The 16639-nt window shown below is 38.8% G+C and overlaps 2 protein-coding genes across 2 annotated transcripts; one reads left to right on the top strand and one right to left on the bottom strand.

Moving 5' to 3' along the window:
• Positions 1-374: 374 nt before the first annotated feature.
• On the bottom strand, positions 375-6740 carry LOC124875471. The gene is made up of 2 exons (XM_047377650.1): positions 6449-6740; positions 375-4370 (listed from the first exon to the last, which is right to left on the bottom strand). Exon 2 carries the CDS (start codon positions 4355-4357, stop codon positions 2378-2380), a length of 1980 nt encoding a protein of 659 aa, XP_047233606.1. The 5' UTR covers positions 4358-4370; positions 6449-6740; the 3' UTR covers positions 375-2377.
• Positions 6741-9377: 2637 nt separating this feature from the next.
• On the top strand, positions 9378-16590 carry syt15 (synaptotagmin XV). Its single transcript, XM_047376644.1, has 8 exons — positions 9378-9466; positions 9538-9730; positions 9870-10027; positions 11228-11520; positions 12655-12822; positions 12909-13017; positions 13113-13295; positions 14687-16590. Exons 1-8 carry the CDS (start codon positions 9460-9462, stop codon positions 14824-14826), a joined length of 1251 nt encoding a protein of 416 aa, XP_047232600.1. The 5' UTR covers positions 9378-9459; the 3' UTR covers positions 14827-16590.
• Positions 16591-16639: the final 49 nt, after the last annotated feature.

Raw genomic sequence — 16639 nt, 5'->3', positions numbered from 1 at the left:
GTCCCACCCTCACCTCGACTTGACTAAATATCTACACACAAACAGACATCTAGAAGCCCCTGGTGAGCAGAGCTTTTCTTGCTGCAGTGAATAAAAGAGAATGTGCCCGCTCATCTGAATGGCAGGGCTTGAATGGTCAGATCTCACCACTGGGGTTCACCAAGTTTACATACAACTCTGCTTTGTGTGTGTTTGTGTTTATCGGGTGAATGAGGTGAAGTGTGGCACAAGCAGAAAAAACAAGAAGCATATGGACAATTACTCATTAAAGCCAATTGACAAGTATTAAATATAACATATAACATTTATGGAGGACATAACTATTAGAAATGAAGATGCAGAAATCTGAATTTTGCGACTACTTTTTAATTTCTGTTTTTTGTAGCTTTGGCCTGCTGATACCAAGACCAGGTTCAGATATATTCACACAACCCTACTTATATGTAGTTAAATCCCATTTATCCATTTATATCAAGTTGCACCTTGACCAAATGCTTTTTGAAGCCACCAACAGGCTTCAGACATGATTGTGGGTGGATATTTATTCATTCTTTTAACATAATCTTTTAATATGGATAGTTTCCTGACAGATTCTGCTTTTAAGTACAGTCCATACCATTTTAATTGGCCTGAGCTCAGGGTACTTCCAGACTGATTTATCCATTCCAAAATCAGTTTTGATGTATAGTTGGGCTCATTGTCCCACTGGAACACCCAATTGTATCAAACATTCAACCATCTCGATGTTGATTAGAGGATTAGAGGTTAAGTTAAAGATATTGAAAGATATTGACAGTCCTCTGTTTTCATTGTTTCATCAACTTTCTGCAAGGCATGTGTGGCTCTAGCAAAGAAACAGACTCTCAGCATGATGCTACCACAATTAAATATTAAATATTCAGCCACAATCTTGCCAGAGGCTTGTTGATGACTATAAAAAGTGTGCACATAAATTGCAACATGCTAAGGGACTTTTAACTACTTCCAATTTTGCAGTCTATCATTGTTTTTAAAACTATTTGGTTGTTTGTTGAATTATCTTTCCACCCTGGAAAAAGAACAGATCTAGTGTATCATTAAAAGCCCGAAACAATACATGCCCACGAGGAGTGTATGTAAACTTCTGGCCTCAAATTTTGGGCATGCAGTATATTTTTACCATTTTTAAGCTACAATCAGAGCTTGAAGAATCTAACCTGCTAACCTGTACTTCTGGGTACATATAAAACACCATTACAAACCATAAATATGATGGATACCAAGCAAAAATCTAAAGAATTCACAGCTGTTAATAAACTCCTTCTTGGTCTTTGCCACATAATGAAAGCTGAATTATTGTAATACATTACAGTTTGTTTAATTGTTATTCTGTCATGTTGTTTGAAGTAACAAAAACCAAAACCACAAAAACAACAAAATGCACAGTATTGTAACTGGCTTAGAAATCTATTAATGGCCAGGTTTTAATATGAATAACATTAAATAACTTTATAGTTATCTACAAATTACATACAAACGTCTACTGTGACTGAACAAGAAAACCTTAACGATTGAAAGTGATTAAAGGGCAAATCGCTGCCCATTTTAGAACCATTAAATATACAGATATTGAAAGTATGATTGATAAATAAATCCTGATTGGCCATTTTGTTCTTTTTCAAATAGCCTTTGTGCCCTAGCCTCTCCTAAAAAATAAGATGTAAACACCATATATAAATACATAGATACATGTAATCTGGTTCCATAGTGTTAGGTGTATTACAGTTACATAGGACACAAACTGTTTTCTTGATTAAAAAAAGATATTTTCAACAGGAATATGTCAAATGGATGTAAGTGTACTCGTTTCCAACACAATAAATAGATAAAATCAGTCAAACAGTCTCTGTTGGAAATGTTTTTCTCCCCAAGGATTAATGACATTCTAAGATTAAAGGGAAAAAACAACCCAAACCTGAGAAAAAGAAAAAAGGAAACAGCCTAGATCATGCCTCAGTTAGGACAGATAGCTGGGGCACAGTCAGCAGCCAGACCGTCAAGTCCACTGCAACTGTTGTTCGTGAACATAAATTTTGTCAGGTAAAAAAAAAGATTTCTTTTTAACTTTTTATGTGTCATTTTTCAGTACAGTCATGATGGATGCCCTTTTCTTTCTTTCTTTCTTTCTTTCTTTCTTTCTTTCTTTCTTTCTTTCTTTCTTTCTTTCTTTCTTTTGACTTCGTAGTAAATCCGAAACTGGAAAGTGGGAGGAGCAGAATTAAGAAGGCTTTAATCTACCAACAAATAGCTACTACAGAATTTATAGAAAATAACAGAATGTGTGCTGAGGGAAAGCTTTGACCACATCAAACTAAATGTGTCTTTTCCCAGCTCAGTTTTAATTTTTTATGTAAGATTCATAAGAGTCTCCGTCATCTGTCTTTCTGGAACCTCCACACCACCCAGGCCTCCTCAATGATCTGGTCACAATTCTTTTCTTGCTGTGTCCACTCTCATGTGTTGGAGACTTTAAGCTGCGTGCTTTCTTCTCTCCACCTTCTTCCTCCTGTATGTCTTGTGCTTTGCCCTGCTCTTCTCTATTTCTTCTACAATTAGCCTCCTCATTTTCAAGCTTTTTAGCTCCTGCTTCCTGCTGCACCTCCCTTCCTGCTTCTGCCTCCAGGGTTTCCTGACTCTCACCCTCCACCATGCACTTAATGGTCATTGCAGGTGGGCTTGTGTCAGGTGCCATTGTTGTTACCATATTTGACATGAGTGGAGGCTTTGGTGCTTTCTTCTTCTTAGAGGAACACCTCTGTGGTTGGGGGCTGTTCTTAAGATCCAGATGTTTCTGTATAGCGGTGCTGAGCTCCTCGGGGTCCATGGATGCTCCATGAATGTCCCATGTCAGCCCATCCTCGTCCCATAGCACCTGCTTCATGCTGCCCCTCCTGCCAAGTTCATCACATTCTTCAGACTGGGCCTTCAGACATGATATCTTTCTTTCAAGATACTGTGTAGAAGCGGAGGTAACGTTGCACTCTGGGGTGTCTTGTTGCTTCTCCTCCTCCTCACTGCTGCTCACTGGAAACATGCTTGAAGATGCCGAGACCAGGTTGGAGTGGGATCCCACACAAGGCTTCAGGTTTAATCTGGAACCAGGTGGTGAGCCCAAGAGGGAGTGTGAGCCACTGTTGGAATTAGACATGTTCTTCTGCAATTCACAGCAGGAGCCCAAAGGGGAGCCTGTCTGCACCGCAGCATCTATCATTTCCAGCTGTGAGGTCATTGTTCCTTCCTCCTTGAACAGCTCTGACTTTGGATTATTTGCAGTTCCTTCCAAGTGCACCAAGTTGTACCTGAAGAAGTCTCCCAAACATGAGTCACTCAAGGAAGAAATTAACGGTGATCTCCAATTTTTGCCCATCTGGCAGCTTAGCTCAAACTCCAAAGGCAGCAGATAATGGCAACCTGAGAGTTTGGCTTTGAAATCTTTTTTTTCTGCAGAAAGATTTGGCTTCAGCTTGCAAACAGTTGGCAGTGGACTGTTCTCTCCCTTTTCTTCCAATACTTGGCTGTCTCTGGGACTGGACAGGTCTTTACTAACGTCATTAATAAGGTATCCAGGATCTGTACACTGTTCTGCATCTGCTAGGTTTGCATATGAGGGGACAGGGGAAGGAAACTTAAATAAAAGTTTCTCAGGGGAGTTCCTATCACCTGGACAGGTTGGCCGAGGGTGGGGTGAGCATTCAGATAGCTGATATGTGCCTAGTGTTAGTGGTGAAGAGGTTAAATTATCTTGAGGTGGCAAAGTAGGTGTATGGAAAGGGGAAATCAATGGTGAGGGTGTGGTTGGAGGAGAGGTTAGTTTGGATATTGGAGAATCTGGGGTGAAGCAGCCAGGTGCTTCCTGGTTGAAACAACAGGAACGTGATGACCCATCCTTCCATACAACCGTGTCTGGAGTGCTGCTGCGGCTGCTGCACCCACTCCAGTGATGCATGTTGGAAATCCAGCGTTCGCTGAGAGGAGGAGGGCTGTGCAAGTCCTCATTCTGAGTTGTGACCGAGAACTGGTGGCTGTTGTGGTACCATTTGTGGTGGTGCAGCTGATGTAGTGTCACTTGATTCTGGTCAGAGTGTGTGTTGGTGCTGGAGCTGCGCTTCAGGTCCAGTCGTGTCCAAGCTAAGTCTCGTTTGTGAGGTGGGCCTGTTGCTGATACAACATCCACAGAGCTTTTAGAAAGAGAGAAGATGGGAGTTCGGTCATCCTCATCCTCCAAAATGCCAACTTCACTGGTGGAGGACAGTGACTGACCGACTGAACAGCAGGTGGACTGGTAGCTCTCAGACGCAGGGCGACCAGACCTCGCCATGATAGCACCAGACCTGTAAGGACAAACACATATAATGTTTCAATAATACCCTCATGAAAGTATAAGAAATTGAGAAAATGGCTACAGAAAGATAATGTTGTAATGCTGTGAAAAATACTTTTCTTCCTTACAGATTTCTTCTGGTTTTGCTTTTTTGTTGCACTTAAATGATTCAGATCATCAAACAAATTTTAATATCAGAGAAAGACAACTTAACTGAATGCACCCTGAACAAATCCTACTGGTTGTTGCTTTTGTGATGAGTCTTTTACACAATTTGTTTGGCTCACTCTTCTTTGCAAAACTGTTTCAACCATACCATATTGGAGGGTCTTCAATCATAAACAGCCTGTTTAAGGTCACACCACAGCATCTCAATTGGAATTAAGTCCAGACTTTGACTAGGCCACTCCATCTTCATTTTTTCTTAATGCTATTCAGAGGAGGAATTCACTGGTGTGTTTTGTGTCAATGTTCTCTTGCAGAAGATTATCCCAAACATCTTGAGGGATCATTAAGATATTTTTGACAAATATTTATTTATTTTGGTAAATAAATATTTGTGGTCCACTCAAGTCAGAAATGTATTGAAACGGGTTAGCAAATTCTTTAGTACAGAAAAACAGATCTCAGCAACTGGATTTCATCTCTTTTTCTCATTGGTCTTTTTGATATTAGCTTACTTCATGTTGTCAGACAGGTTCAATTTAATAGTTTTCTTGAGTTTACAGGTCTAGCAGTAATCAGGCCTAAGTGAGACTAGTGAAACTGAAATCAGCGATCTAGAAAATATATAAAATAACACTTTTTTCAGGATTTAACATCAACATTTTCAGAACCACATAGTTTGGATAGTCTTTTTCTTCCCTTAAAAAGTGAAATCGTTTGAAAACAGCTTTTTTGTATTTATTTTGGCTAACTTTGTATGTTTTAAAATTAGTTTCATTATTTGAAAGCAGGTATAAAAGATACTTTTCATTAAGCTCACACATCTATATTAAAAATGTTTATTTTTATTCTAAAATCATCATAATTAATAGAAATAAAGCCTTGATACATCAGTCTGTGTGTAATTAATCTATTGAATGTGTTTCATTGAGTGAATTGACTTACAGAAGTAAATGAACTTTTCAATATTCCAATTTATTAAAATGCCCCTAAAAGACTTCTGTGGCCATTTCTGGAACGTTTGTTCAGGGGCTAGCTGTTTGGGGGGACAATCTTTTAAAGAAATATGCTTCATTTTATTACCTTGAGAAGAAAAACAAACCAGGTTCGTATCTCAGAATGGTTTTATACTTGTTTCATCTTAGCCATCTTGGCCATCTCTTCAACAGCTAACATTTGCTGTTCTCGTTAGCTTGTTGCTAACTCTTTTTGTCACCCAGTTTAAAGCCCTGTAAAGCCAATAGAAGGGGCAGGATCAGATCTTAATTCTCTGCTGGTTCCTTGCAACAAGTGGTGTGTCTCACATTGTCCAGATGCACACTGCTCTAAACGTTGAGTCATGGCTGCTCCTTCAAAGGGATTTCTAAACTGTTGGGATGACACATTTCTTGGGGATTTAAATGAGAACATTCAAAAACAAATACACAAACCCACACAAAATCCAGATTAGCCAAATGGGATTACACAGCCCAGATTATTTGATTATTAAGACAAAATGAAGATTATTACAGACAGATTTAAAGTGCATTTGGCCACCAGAAGACAGAGAAAATTAAATATTAGGTCAAAGAGAAGTATATATTAACAAGCTTTTTAGGAAAATATAGTTTTTTCTTTTTTATTCCTCCTGGCAATTAAAAGACGGTTATCACTCTTTGATAAGCACGTCTCACTAGCAGTGAGGATGTAAATAAGTGGCAAAAAATAAAATGCTGTTGTATTCATGTGCAGAAAAAATTTAGGAATCTTCAATAACATTTCATTAAAAGCACAATAATGAAATCCACGCCTAAGAAATGGCAGCAGATCTGCAGACTATGCCCTTTAATTCATTTACAATGAACACACAAAATATTCAAAATGATTTTTCATACACACACGCAGCTACAGCAAAATGTAAGGCAATGAATATTAACCTCTTACCTGAAAGTTCACAACTTGCGTCCTGTTTTGCTCTATGCCTTGTCACAAAGCTGGTAGGTCTAATTGTTGCCTCTCCTTCCTCCCCTCATGTCTTCCACTCTTCCTCACGTCCTTCTTAAATGGCTTCCCTCTGTCGATCCCAGCCACATAAAAAGTCTCACGGCCTGGTTTTCCTCGCTGTGACCCTCCTTAAGTTTGATCCTCTTCATCTACCTCTGCTGGGCCACATGTGATGCCAGTGATGGTGCAACTGGGTTTATTTTTCTTTTTATATGTGTATTGTTCAGTGCATTTGTGCGTGTGTATGACAAAGGAAGGGCCATTACTCTATACCTTTAGCGCTGGGGATTACCAGTCATCTTATTAGCTACTGTCCAATCCGGTCTTTGTGTGTGGAAGTGAGCAGCGGGTGGCTTATAAGTACTTTGATCCAAATTCAGGATAAGGTCATCTGTCAGGATTGTCATTTCACATGATTCTATTTGGCTGGGAAATGCATGGCCTGACCAGAGAAGTGACTGAATGAATACTGAACTTAGCTTACTTTCCTCAACATTTGGGCCATGATCTAACAATGGCCACAATGTTTATTTAGCAGGTTATTATGCTAAATTTGGAAATAAAACAGAGAAAAAACTGAGGCTGATGAAAATGTTTATTTTAGGATGAGTTTAGCATATATTTGGCTAATAGCAGGTAGTTTACAACAGCAGAGTGTTATGTATAGCACATGGCTTCCTCTACCATGCCTGGTTCTGGTTTTGCAGGAAGTTTCTTCCTGTTTAAAGGAAGTCGTTCCCTTTCACTGTTGGGTTGGAATGCTACATGGTCAGTAAATCATTGCAATTAGCTGAGCTACCTTAGATAAATACCTTTTTACTAATTGGCATTAACTGAATTTAACTGCAATGTGTTTTTACTAGGTCTGAATTAGAATTTATAGAATTAAATTAGAATCTGCCCATATAATTAGCTTGAATATTTTAAATAATAGATTTCTATTAATAAACTGGACCTGATTGTGTTGCAAAGTCCCTTGAGAATATATTTCTTTCTGAATTGACACTACATAAAAAAATAATTTAGAATACCTTGTGTATGAATGGTGCTGTACAAATAGATAGAAATAGAACCTGTTTAAACTAATTTTCTTTTGTAAATGTAAGACTAGATGTTAGATTAAATTAGATATAGATTTTTTTTTCTTTATTGTGATGGGTTTGGGGCAACATTAACCGGTTTGGGAACAAAAAGGCGATGTCAGGCCCAATTGATTAATCCTCCTAGGTTCATTCTGACCCTCTGTGGAATGTGCATGTAGCCTACAGCTTACTGCTTCCCACCAGGTTCACCAAGTTCACTAAGCTTCTCACAGGAGCTAAATGTTTGCAAACACAAGTTTGCACATGCTTCCAATTTTGAAACTAGACACAAAGACTGATATGCTCTATAAATTACTCTCCCCAGCAAACAGTGTCAGTTCGGGCTAAAACAGTCTAAGAAAAATATCCTAAAAATTTTTATTTTTTCCTTCCTTCCCTTTAGGAAGTTGAAAAACACCTTCACATAATGGAAAACAACAAACCATGAAAACATGGTAGGGATTAAACAACAAGGAGACAAATAATTTAATAAGAAATAATAGAAATCATATTGCAATAGTGCTATCAAAATATGCTTTGATGTTTGGCCTCAGTAGCAAACAAATGCAAAAGGGACACTGTTGGCTTTATTTAGATTAAAAGACATTTGGAGGATTTGAAGAAAGAGAATCATGATCAATTAAAATTAATCCCAAAATAAACTTTGCCAAAGTTTATGTCGTTTAAATATTTACAACCATGATTATGTAAAAATAAAAATAAAAAAACCCACACTGTGAAATAGCTCAGGAAAGTCAATTACATTTAATAAAAACGTAAAAAAACTAGCTCTTCTGCACTTATTGTGATCTTTACTTAAGAAAGAACAACTACAACTTATTAAAAAAAGAAAGAAATATGGTACAAATTTCTTCCCTTCTGTTAGTCAGAGGTGTGAGGTTCTCAAAATGCTTCAGTGATCCATTTTAGCAATAAAGCAGAGAAGATTGCACTGCTTTGTGAATTTACCCCTCTTTGGTGAAATGTTGTAAATCTTTGTTTTATATTACTAACTTGGTTCTAGGGACTGCTCTAGAGCCTCTGGAGATGATTGTTCAGAGAAGGATGCATCATAAAATCACAATATTGTAGACAATCCTGAGCATCCTCTTCATGGGACAGTAACAAGACTTCTTCAGATCTGCCGTAACACACAGATCCTTCTTGCTACAAATAGCCATCAACGACTATTTTCCTTGAATTTATTTAAGTATTTTTATTTACGTTTAAATTAATTAAAGAATAAAGAAAATCAATTATTTTTACAAAAGTTCCATATGTTTAGTAGTGTCAGCTTTGCTTTGAACGGATGGATGGATGGATCGGCTGGGTCACCTGAAAGCATTGCAGAAAGCATTACTGTCACAACACACTTGATCTTATTTAATTTATTTGATTAAGTATTATTTCATGCTGAGGTTACAAGAAAAGTTATTCTCTAAAATTAACCTAAACCAAGAACTGGCAATTTGTCATCAAAAATCATTGCAACAATTCTCCCTAAACTGGCCAGTACATTTGAAAAATTACGTTTTAAAAATCACATTTTAAAACAAATCCAACTAACCCTAACCCTAATCCTGCCAAATCAGATTATTACTGATCAGTTTTATTTTCTGGTAGCTTCTGAATAAAAAATAAGGCAGGCATTTAGTTCAAAAATTAACAAAAGGCCCCCAAGTGTATTTCTGCCCAGAGGCCCCTCAGGTTTTCAATCCAGCCATGCAGATAGTGGTGTAACATGCTGAGAACCGGCCAGCTGGTTTAAAATTTCACAGCTCTTCATCGTCACTAAAGCTTAAGAATGCTAAGTTGTTGCTTCATGTTTTGACCGCCTCTCAGTTAAAGCTGACAAGAAGAACATTTACCATGACTGGTGAGAATAAAAAGACACTTTTATAACAAGCGTGTGCTGTTAAGAATAAGTTTAGATGTTTGATTGTTCAGACCAGGTGCTGCTGCTCGCTGTTGGTCTGTCCGTTGGTCTTCTGTTGCTAGTGGTGCTCATGATTCTCACAATGTGCTGCCTGAGGATGAAGAAGAAAAAGCATGGTCAATATCAGGAGCTGATCAGTACGGTGCCATCAGTTCCATCACACTCTGCTCCGGTGATCCCTGTATCACAAGGGGTCTCTGCTAGGCAAGTACCTGTCACATATGTTTGGGAATTTATTAGGTGTAACACCAGCCAGGAATAACAACACTCCAAACCTGAAAACAGGACAATGCCAAAGCAAATATTATAAAGAAGACTTAAATGCTATTTTTTTGTATGCAAGGCCTGATGAAATCCCTTTCTCTTTACCTCCTCGCTTCATTCCACAAATTACTGGGTTTCTGAGAGATGATGAGAACAAGGAGAACGAAAACGAGAAAGGGATGACGGCGGACGCCCAGCGAGACATTCTGGCTCACCGTGGGTCACTCTCAGTAAGAAGTAGGTTATAAGTGCTGCAGTTATTGCACTAAAGCAATGCTTTTCATTTAAAAGGTTCTAGATACACATTAAGAAATTAAACCTCCATTATTAACTATCTGAGTGACATAACAGTAATTTGTTTCTAATATCTTATACTGATGCAACTTAGCCAAACCCAGGAAGCAAACGTTTAAAAAAAAAGAATACACATAATTTCTACACTGTGAAACAGATAAGAGTGTGACACATCTGCAAACCTACCAACACCTGATCATCCACCTAAACTGGCATCCATGTGAAAGCAGAAAAATAATCAGAAAGCATCCACAAGATCCACAGCTTAGTTGACAGGGTAACTAGAACCCATGTACTCAACACATCCTTTATGGAACCATGGACCAAAGAAAGCCACAAGATGACTTGTTTAAAGTTTTTCATATGCAATAAAGGGGACCAATATGTGGAACAAGGTGCTGTGCTCAGATCAGGGTTTAAATTGAACTTTTTGGCCTACATGAAAAAAGCTGTGTGGTAGAAAACCCTCACTCTGCATCACTCTGAATACCAACCACATATTAAAACATGGTGGTAGCAGTATCATGCTGTGGGAATGGCATTTAAAGAATGTAAAGAAAACTACAAATACCAACCTGGACATAAAGCCTTAGAGAGGATATCTGTCAGTAGTGGTCCTGGATAAAATTTTAAAATGCGGAAAATATTTAAAATATACATCATTATGATCACAATTGTTTTATTTTAATCATGGGTCAAAGTTTAAAGAGACATTATTTTGATGGTAGTTTTTTCAACATCTAGTTACATAACTATACCTTCACAGAAATGTACACATGAAGGCTTTTTTACAGTTTAATCAGGTGTCTAAAACTCAACTTGAATGAGGTGCAGCTAAAAGTACAGTGTGACTGAGATGTGGGGTATGGTGTTTTTTTATGAGAGAAAGCAGTAGGTGCCACAATTTTGGCTATTTAATCAATAATTGTTATTTCTGAAGTTCTTTGACTGGTATTTCTACCAACAAACAGTTTAATAACAAACCTCAACAGATGGATTTTCTAGCAGATCAGATCTGAGTCTAGCAAAGATTAAACACGAAGTTTTATCCCAGTCTATCAAGGTGGGACTGAGACTGGATCTGAATCAGACAAAAACTGTTTTAATTCTGATTAAATCTTGTGTATGCCCTGTTTTCTTTAGGTTGGTACCCAGTGGGGTCAGTGCTGACAGGTCTGTACTCTGTGACCCCTCTAAACGAGGTGGTGCCCCCCCCTCTGGGCATGGCCACTCGCCTCTGCTTTTCTGTAGAGTATCGACACAGCAGCGAACAGCTCGTGGTCTCCTTGCTCCGCCTCAGCAATCTCCTTCCTCAATTCCACAGCAACCTGACACTGGTGGAGCTCCGGCTTCTTCCTGATGACCGGAGGCCCCGCCAGGCTAAGGCCCGGGGAACGGGGCCCGACCCAGAGTTTAACGACTGCCTGATTTTCCAGGCAAGGGCATGTGATTGAATTTGCAGCTTTGGGTTTACAGGTGCATCTAAAGATATTTCAGTGCTGCTGAACAGTTAACTTGCTTCAGTAACTGAGTTTAAAAGCTGAGCCATTTTCTATTCATTAAACACAGATTAATATATGATTTGTAAATCCAAATTTTTGTGTCTACTACACAATCACAATAAATACTGCTGAGTAAACAGCTGTCCTGCAGTTAGTCAGTGGCCAATAAAACACTTTGTCAAATAAGCTGGTTGTTCACACAGTGCTTTATCCAGGTATATTAATGGAAAGTTAAGTGGAAGGAAAAAGGGCAGTAGAGAAATTGATAATCGCAGTTTAGCAAGGATCATAAAGTAAATTCCACTCAGGATCTTTTGGGAGATACACATGGACTGGACTGCAGCTGGAGTTGATGCTTCAAGAGCCACCACACACGAGCATATCCAGGACATGGACTATAACAGTCGCAAGCTACTCCTGAACCAGACACAATGGCAAAGGTATTTTGCCCAGGGTAAGGAGCAAGGATTAGAGTGTTGCTCAGTAGTCCAAAGGCTTCTTTTTACAAAAATGTTAAGTTTGCATTTCATTTGAAAATTGCGGTCCAAAGTCTGGAGGAAGAGTGAAGAGGTATACAATTGAAGAACATTTTGTAGGTTCTCAGTCATCCAGGATATGACAATCTAAAGTGGTTACGCAGAACTTCTCTTTATTCACCTCTCATCTGAAAGGCTTCTTCAGTTCATAGAATGGGTAAGGGGTATCACGCAGAAGTCAGAGCAGCTATCTACCAGAACATTTTCTCATGCTTCTTTCTGCTGATGAAGATGCTGATTTTCTTTTCCAGTGGGACTTGGCACCTGCCCACACTGCCAAAGGTACCAATACCTGCTTTAATGACCATGGTATCACTGTGCTTGACTGGCCAGAAAGCTGACCTCATCCATAGTATTGTCAAGTGTAAGATGAGAGACACCAGAGCCAACAATGCACCATCGCGACACTTCAAAAGCAGACCCCAAACAATGATACACAGTCATCTATACTGTTAATAATGGGGGCAGCAGTTCTTTTTACATTTAAAATTGCATCTTGTTCAGTGTGAGTGTATGCATGTGTATCTTACAGGTATCAGCAGTGTGTGTGTTGCGGAGCACCCTGACTATGTGTGTGCTAAGTGTGGAGAAGGATGCTAAACGACATGCTGTTGGCAGAGTGTTGTTTCCTCTGGAGGGGGAGCTTGGCCAGGCTGGCAGAGTGCTGTGGAGAGACCTGGATCCCGAGGAGGAGACTCAGGTAAACACTAACACATTCACACAAATAATGACCTCAAAGAGGTGATCAACATGCTTAGAATGGTTCTGCCATCTGACCTCTCTCAGTGTTCAGAGCTGGGTGATGTGCAAATATCCCTTAGCTACAGTTCATCGCTGCAGCGCCTCTCAGTGGTGGTTCTAAGAGCTCGAGGCCTTCAGCTGGTCACAGAGGCAGGTTTGTAAAGTTTCAACGTCAAACTCGAGGCTTGTCTGCAAAAATGGACCAATCAAGCAGCACACTGCAGCACACCCTGTGTCTATTTTTCCCAGGTGTGTGTGTCCAGGTGAGCTTGCAGATACACACTCAGATGGTAAAGACGAAGCGTAGCTGTGTGATGAAAGGTGAACAGGATCCGATCTTCAACTACAGGATGACTTTTAAACTGCGGCCGCAGCACTTGGACGATGCCTGTTTAAGATTTCAGCTGCAGCAGCCAAATGACAGCTGCTCAGGTGAAAAACGTATTAAACATGGAAATATGTAAAAGAAAAAAAGAAGACATATATACATCCTTCTAGTATTTATGTATCAAAACGCCTCAAATCATCTGCATTCATGGTTAAAAAGAAAGTTTTCATGATTGTCAATATGGGAAGAGCTAAGTAAACAGTTTAGCTGAGTGTGGGCATTTTGCTGCTGTGAAGCATATAAGCGTGTGTTATCGTAATGTCAAGAAGGAAATACATCAGCAATCACCTTAGAAAATCAACTGTTCATCAAATCATGAATGTCTCTGAAAATTCACCTCAGGATCATCTGAAAATGACAAATAAAAATAGCCTTTCATTCAAGTTTCATGACCGGACAACTAGAACCACATTAAACATTGCTTGTTTGGAAGCACTGAAGGAGAAAGCCTCCCCTCTCTAGAAAGAGTAGCCATGCAAAGAACTCAGACCATCCGTCAACTGAAGCTTGGCCCAAATTGGGTCTTGCAAGCAGTTAAGGGATGTTGCATAAGAAAAAATATTCTCAATTATCTTTTAAAACAAAGCCATTCAGCAAAAATCACAGTTTCCATTGTTGTGATGATGTATATAATCTAATGACACAAAGAGGTCTGCTTCTAAAATGTAACTAAAAACTGGGAATGAAAAAGGAAACTTGCTTAAAAGTTTGAAAGGCAGGGGCAGACCTAGAACCAAATGAAGGGACTTCACGTCTCCAGAATGAGTTAGGGAGTGTTGCTAGGGAGAAGAAGAAGCAAAGGTTTCCCATCCTAGTTATTTACACAAAAGCTGATGATTATTTAGACTGAAAAGAGAGTTAGGAAGGCAGATGAAGGTGCAGGGTCCAAAGGCCTGCAATATTAATTGAAAGAAGTTTGCACAGTTGATCTTTAGAGCATGTTTTTACTTCTGACAATGTTTTAATCCCCCTTGGATCTTCATCAGGTCAACCATTTGAATTGCAGTGAGGCCATATATAGACATTCCACAGAGCTAATAATTTTCAGGTGTGGATATGTCACAATAAACACCATGAACCAAAAAATAATATACACATGCATCACCACCTCATCACACACCAAAATAGCACAAAACAAAACACATTACTGCAAAAACATTTAGCTGGATAAAAAGTTTCATTTCCATAAATAAAAAAACGGTATTGTATGTAGGTGAGCCTTCATTTTAAAATTTATATTTAATAGTGTGTTTTGTAAACTTTATATGTTAATGGGTCCATTTATGAGATTTATCCTCAACCAATCTACTACAAGTACAACATTAACTGATGATGACTTTTTAACCGAATCTTGCATCAAAAATTTTGAACTATTGCTTTAAAATTAAACCTTTGGCAAAGATCAGCTGTCCTCACTTTTTGTTGTTGATTTCAGACTCTCCGGCCCTACTGGGAGTGCTGATGTTGGGTCCCTTCATGTACGCCAGAGGTCTTCAGCTGCAGCACTGGATGGACATGATCAACAAGGCCCAAGAGCCGGTCAAACTGTGGCACAGACTTGGCACGGCAATCTAAATCCCAACATAGTATACAAAGATTAAAGGAAAAAAACGCTTCATATGTTTGTGTATCTCAGGGGAGCCAATGTCCAGTCCTTGAGAGCTATTTTTAGAGATGATGGTGTACTTGAAGCTGAAGCTCAAGTGCATGTGTCCAAAAAAACAATAGATTGCCTTGTAAGCATTGTGTCAAAGCTTGATTTGTTTAGCCAGAGTCGTGTGATCAGTGACATATGAAGACTCATTTGGGGCATCACAGTGTTGGTAGTTTGGCACCTGCTTTAATGGTTTAATTGGAGGGACTAGTGGCATGCTTTGGTGGTGTACATTCAAGCTGCTCTTCATACTTAGAGTAAGTAATCCTTTTCATTACAAGCTCCAACTGTGTCAGAAAACTTAATTTTGCCATCAATAGCTACTATTGTGCAACTTTTAGATGCATCTCTGCTCCAACACCCTCGAATTAAATGGCTGAACTCCCTCATCAGAATTTCATTTAGCTCTGCAGAGACCTGATAACGAGGCATTCATTTGACTGAGATGGTTGGAGAAGGGACACATCTAAATCTCTCAGGATAGTAGCTCTTGATGTGTACTGAAGAACACCTTCTTCCACATGTGCAGGGCACATATTCTACACATGGTTTGCATTAAACATGACCTCCTTTGGCTTCTTTCGACAATATCTTTCTTCTTGCTGCTCTCTCATAAAGACCTGATTTGTAGAGTGCATAATAAATAGTAGTCCTGTTGACAAATTCTCCCACATGAGATACAGATCTCTGCAACTCCACTTGGGTCTCATGGCTGCTCCTCTGGTAAATGCTCCTCTTGTTGGACCTGTTTAGGTTGATGGCTATCGTTTTAGTAGGTGTGTAGTTGTGCTATACTTCTTCCATGTTCAGATGAGATATTGAACAGAACTGAGATGATTTGGGGCCCCTCTTCCTGTTAAGATCATCACCACCACTAACAGCATTGCCAGTAGTGGGAATTATATGGGGGGGTAAAGTTTAACTAAGCTTAAAACAATCACGGATAGTTTGCTGAGATGTTCTTGTGAACAAACCAAGCTCAAACATAAAGAAAACTACGTTAACACAACAAACAATGAAGACTTTTCTTTGTACTTTTACAAAATGAAGTTGCCAATTTAAATCTTCAATACAAGTTTAAACAATTCAAAATCTTTTAATTTGTCTATGGTTAAACTATCAACTCAAATTTATTAGTATTCTCATTCTCAATAAACAAATCTAAACATTTTAGATTTATGGTTTGTGTTAAAATTCAAGCATTGTGAGAGGCCCTAAGCAGTGGCTTAATTCGCTTATGCCTGGGGCATAAGTTTTCTATATGTGACACAACTGTTGTAAAAAGGAAAGGAAGTCTGCTGCTCTATTATTATTCACATGATTTAAGAAAATCTCATTGAGATGAAAAGTCTGTTTTTTAAGAGTGCCCTGGACACATTCTGAGGTTCTGGATTAACAACCTGGCACCATCAGTGAGGCCATGGCATATTATGATACAGGAATGTATACCCAATGAATATATTACATGCTTGCTTAACTCCTCTATGGACACTTTCAACTCAATCTGGGATCCTTATCTGGAGGACATTGAACCTGAGTTGGCCTCTCAGATACTTTGTTTTACTGACTGGATGATTATACCTGATATTCGTTGTGATGTCCTAAAGTTTGGTATGAGCTACTGTGTATTTATGTTTTGTAAATTTGAAAATGATAATAAAAAAGAGTGCTGTGGATGCCCTGGATGACCTGAACAACAATAGATATACATATCTGCACAATACATATAAGAGA

The sequence above is a fragment of the Girardinichthys multiradiatus genome, chromosome 10, assembly GCF_021462225.1.
Source record: "Girardinichthys multiradiatus isolate DD_20200921_A chromosome 10, DD_fGirMul_XY1, whole genome shotgun sequence".
Taxonomy (NCBI): Eukaryota; Metazoa; Chordata; class Actinopteri; order Cyprinodontiformes; family Goodeidae; genus Girardinichthys; species Girardinichthys multiradiatus.
Note: the sequence above shows the minus strand (reverse complement) of the source record. Positions and strands in the feature narration are given on the sequence as shown.

Coding starts and splice junctions, on each gene's coding strand:
- LOC124875471 (XM_047377650.1), bottom strand. CDS start 4,357: ATGGCGAGGTCTGGTCGCCCTGCGTCTGAGAGCTACCAGTCCACCTGC.
- syt15 (XM_047376644.1), top strand. Junction 12,823..12,908: donor ATCCCGAGGAGGAGACTCAG/GTAAACACTAAC, acceptor GACCTCTCTCAG/TGTTCAGAGCTGGGTGATGT. Junction 13,018..13,112: donor TCAGCTGGTCACAGAGGCAG/GTTTGTAAAGTT, acceptor TATTTTTCCCAG/GTGTGTGTGTCCAGGTGAGC.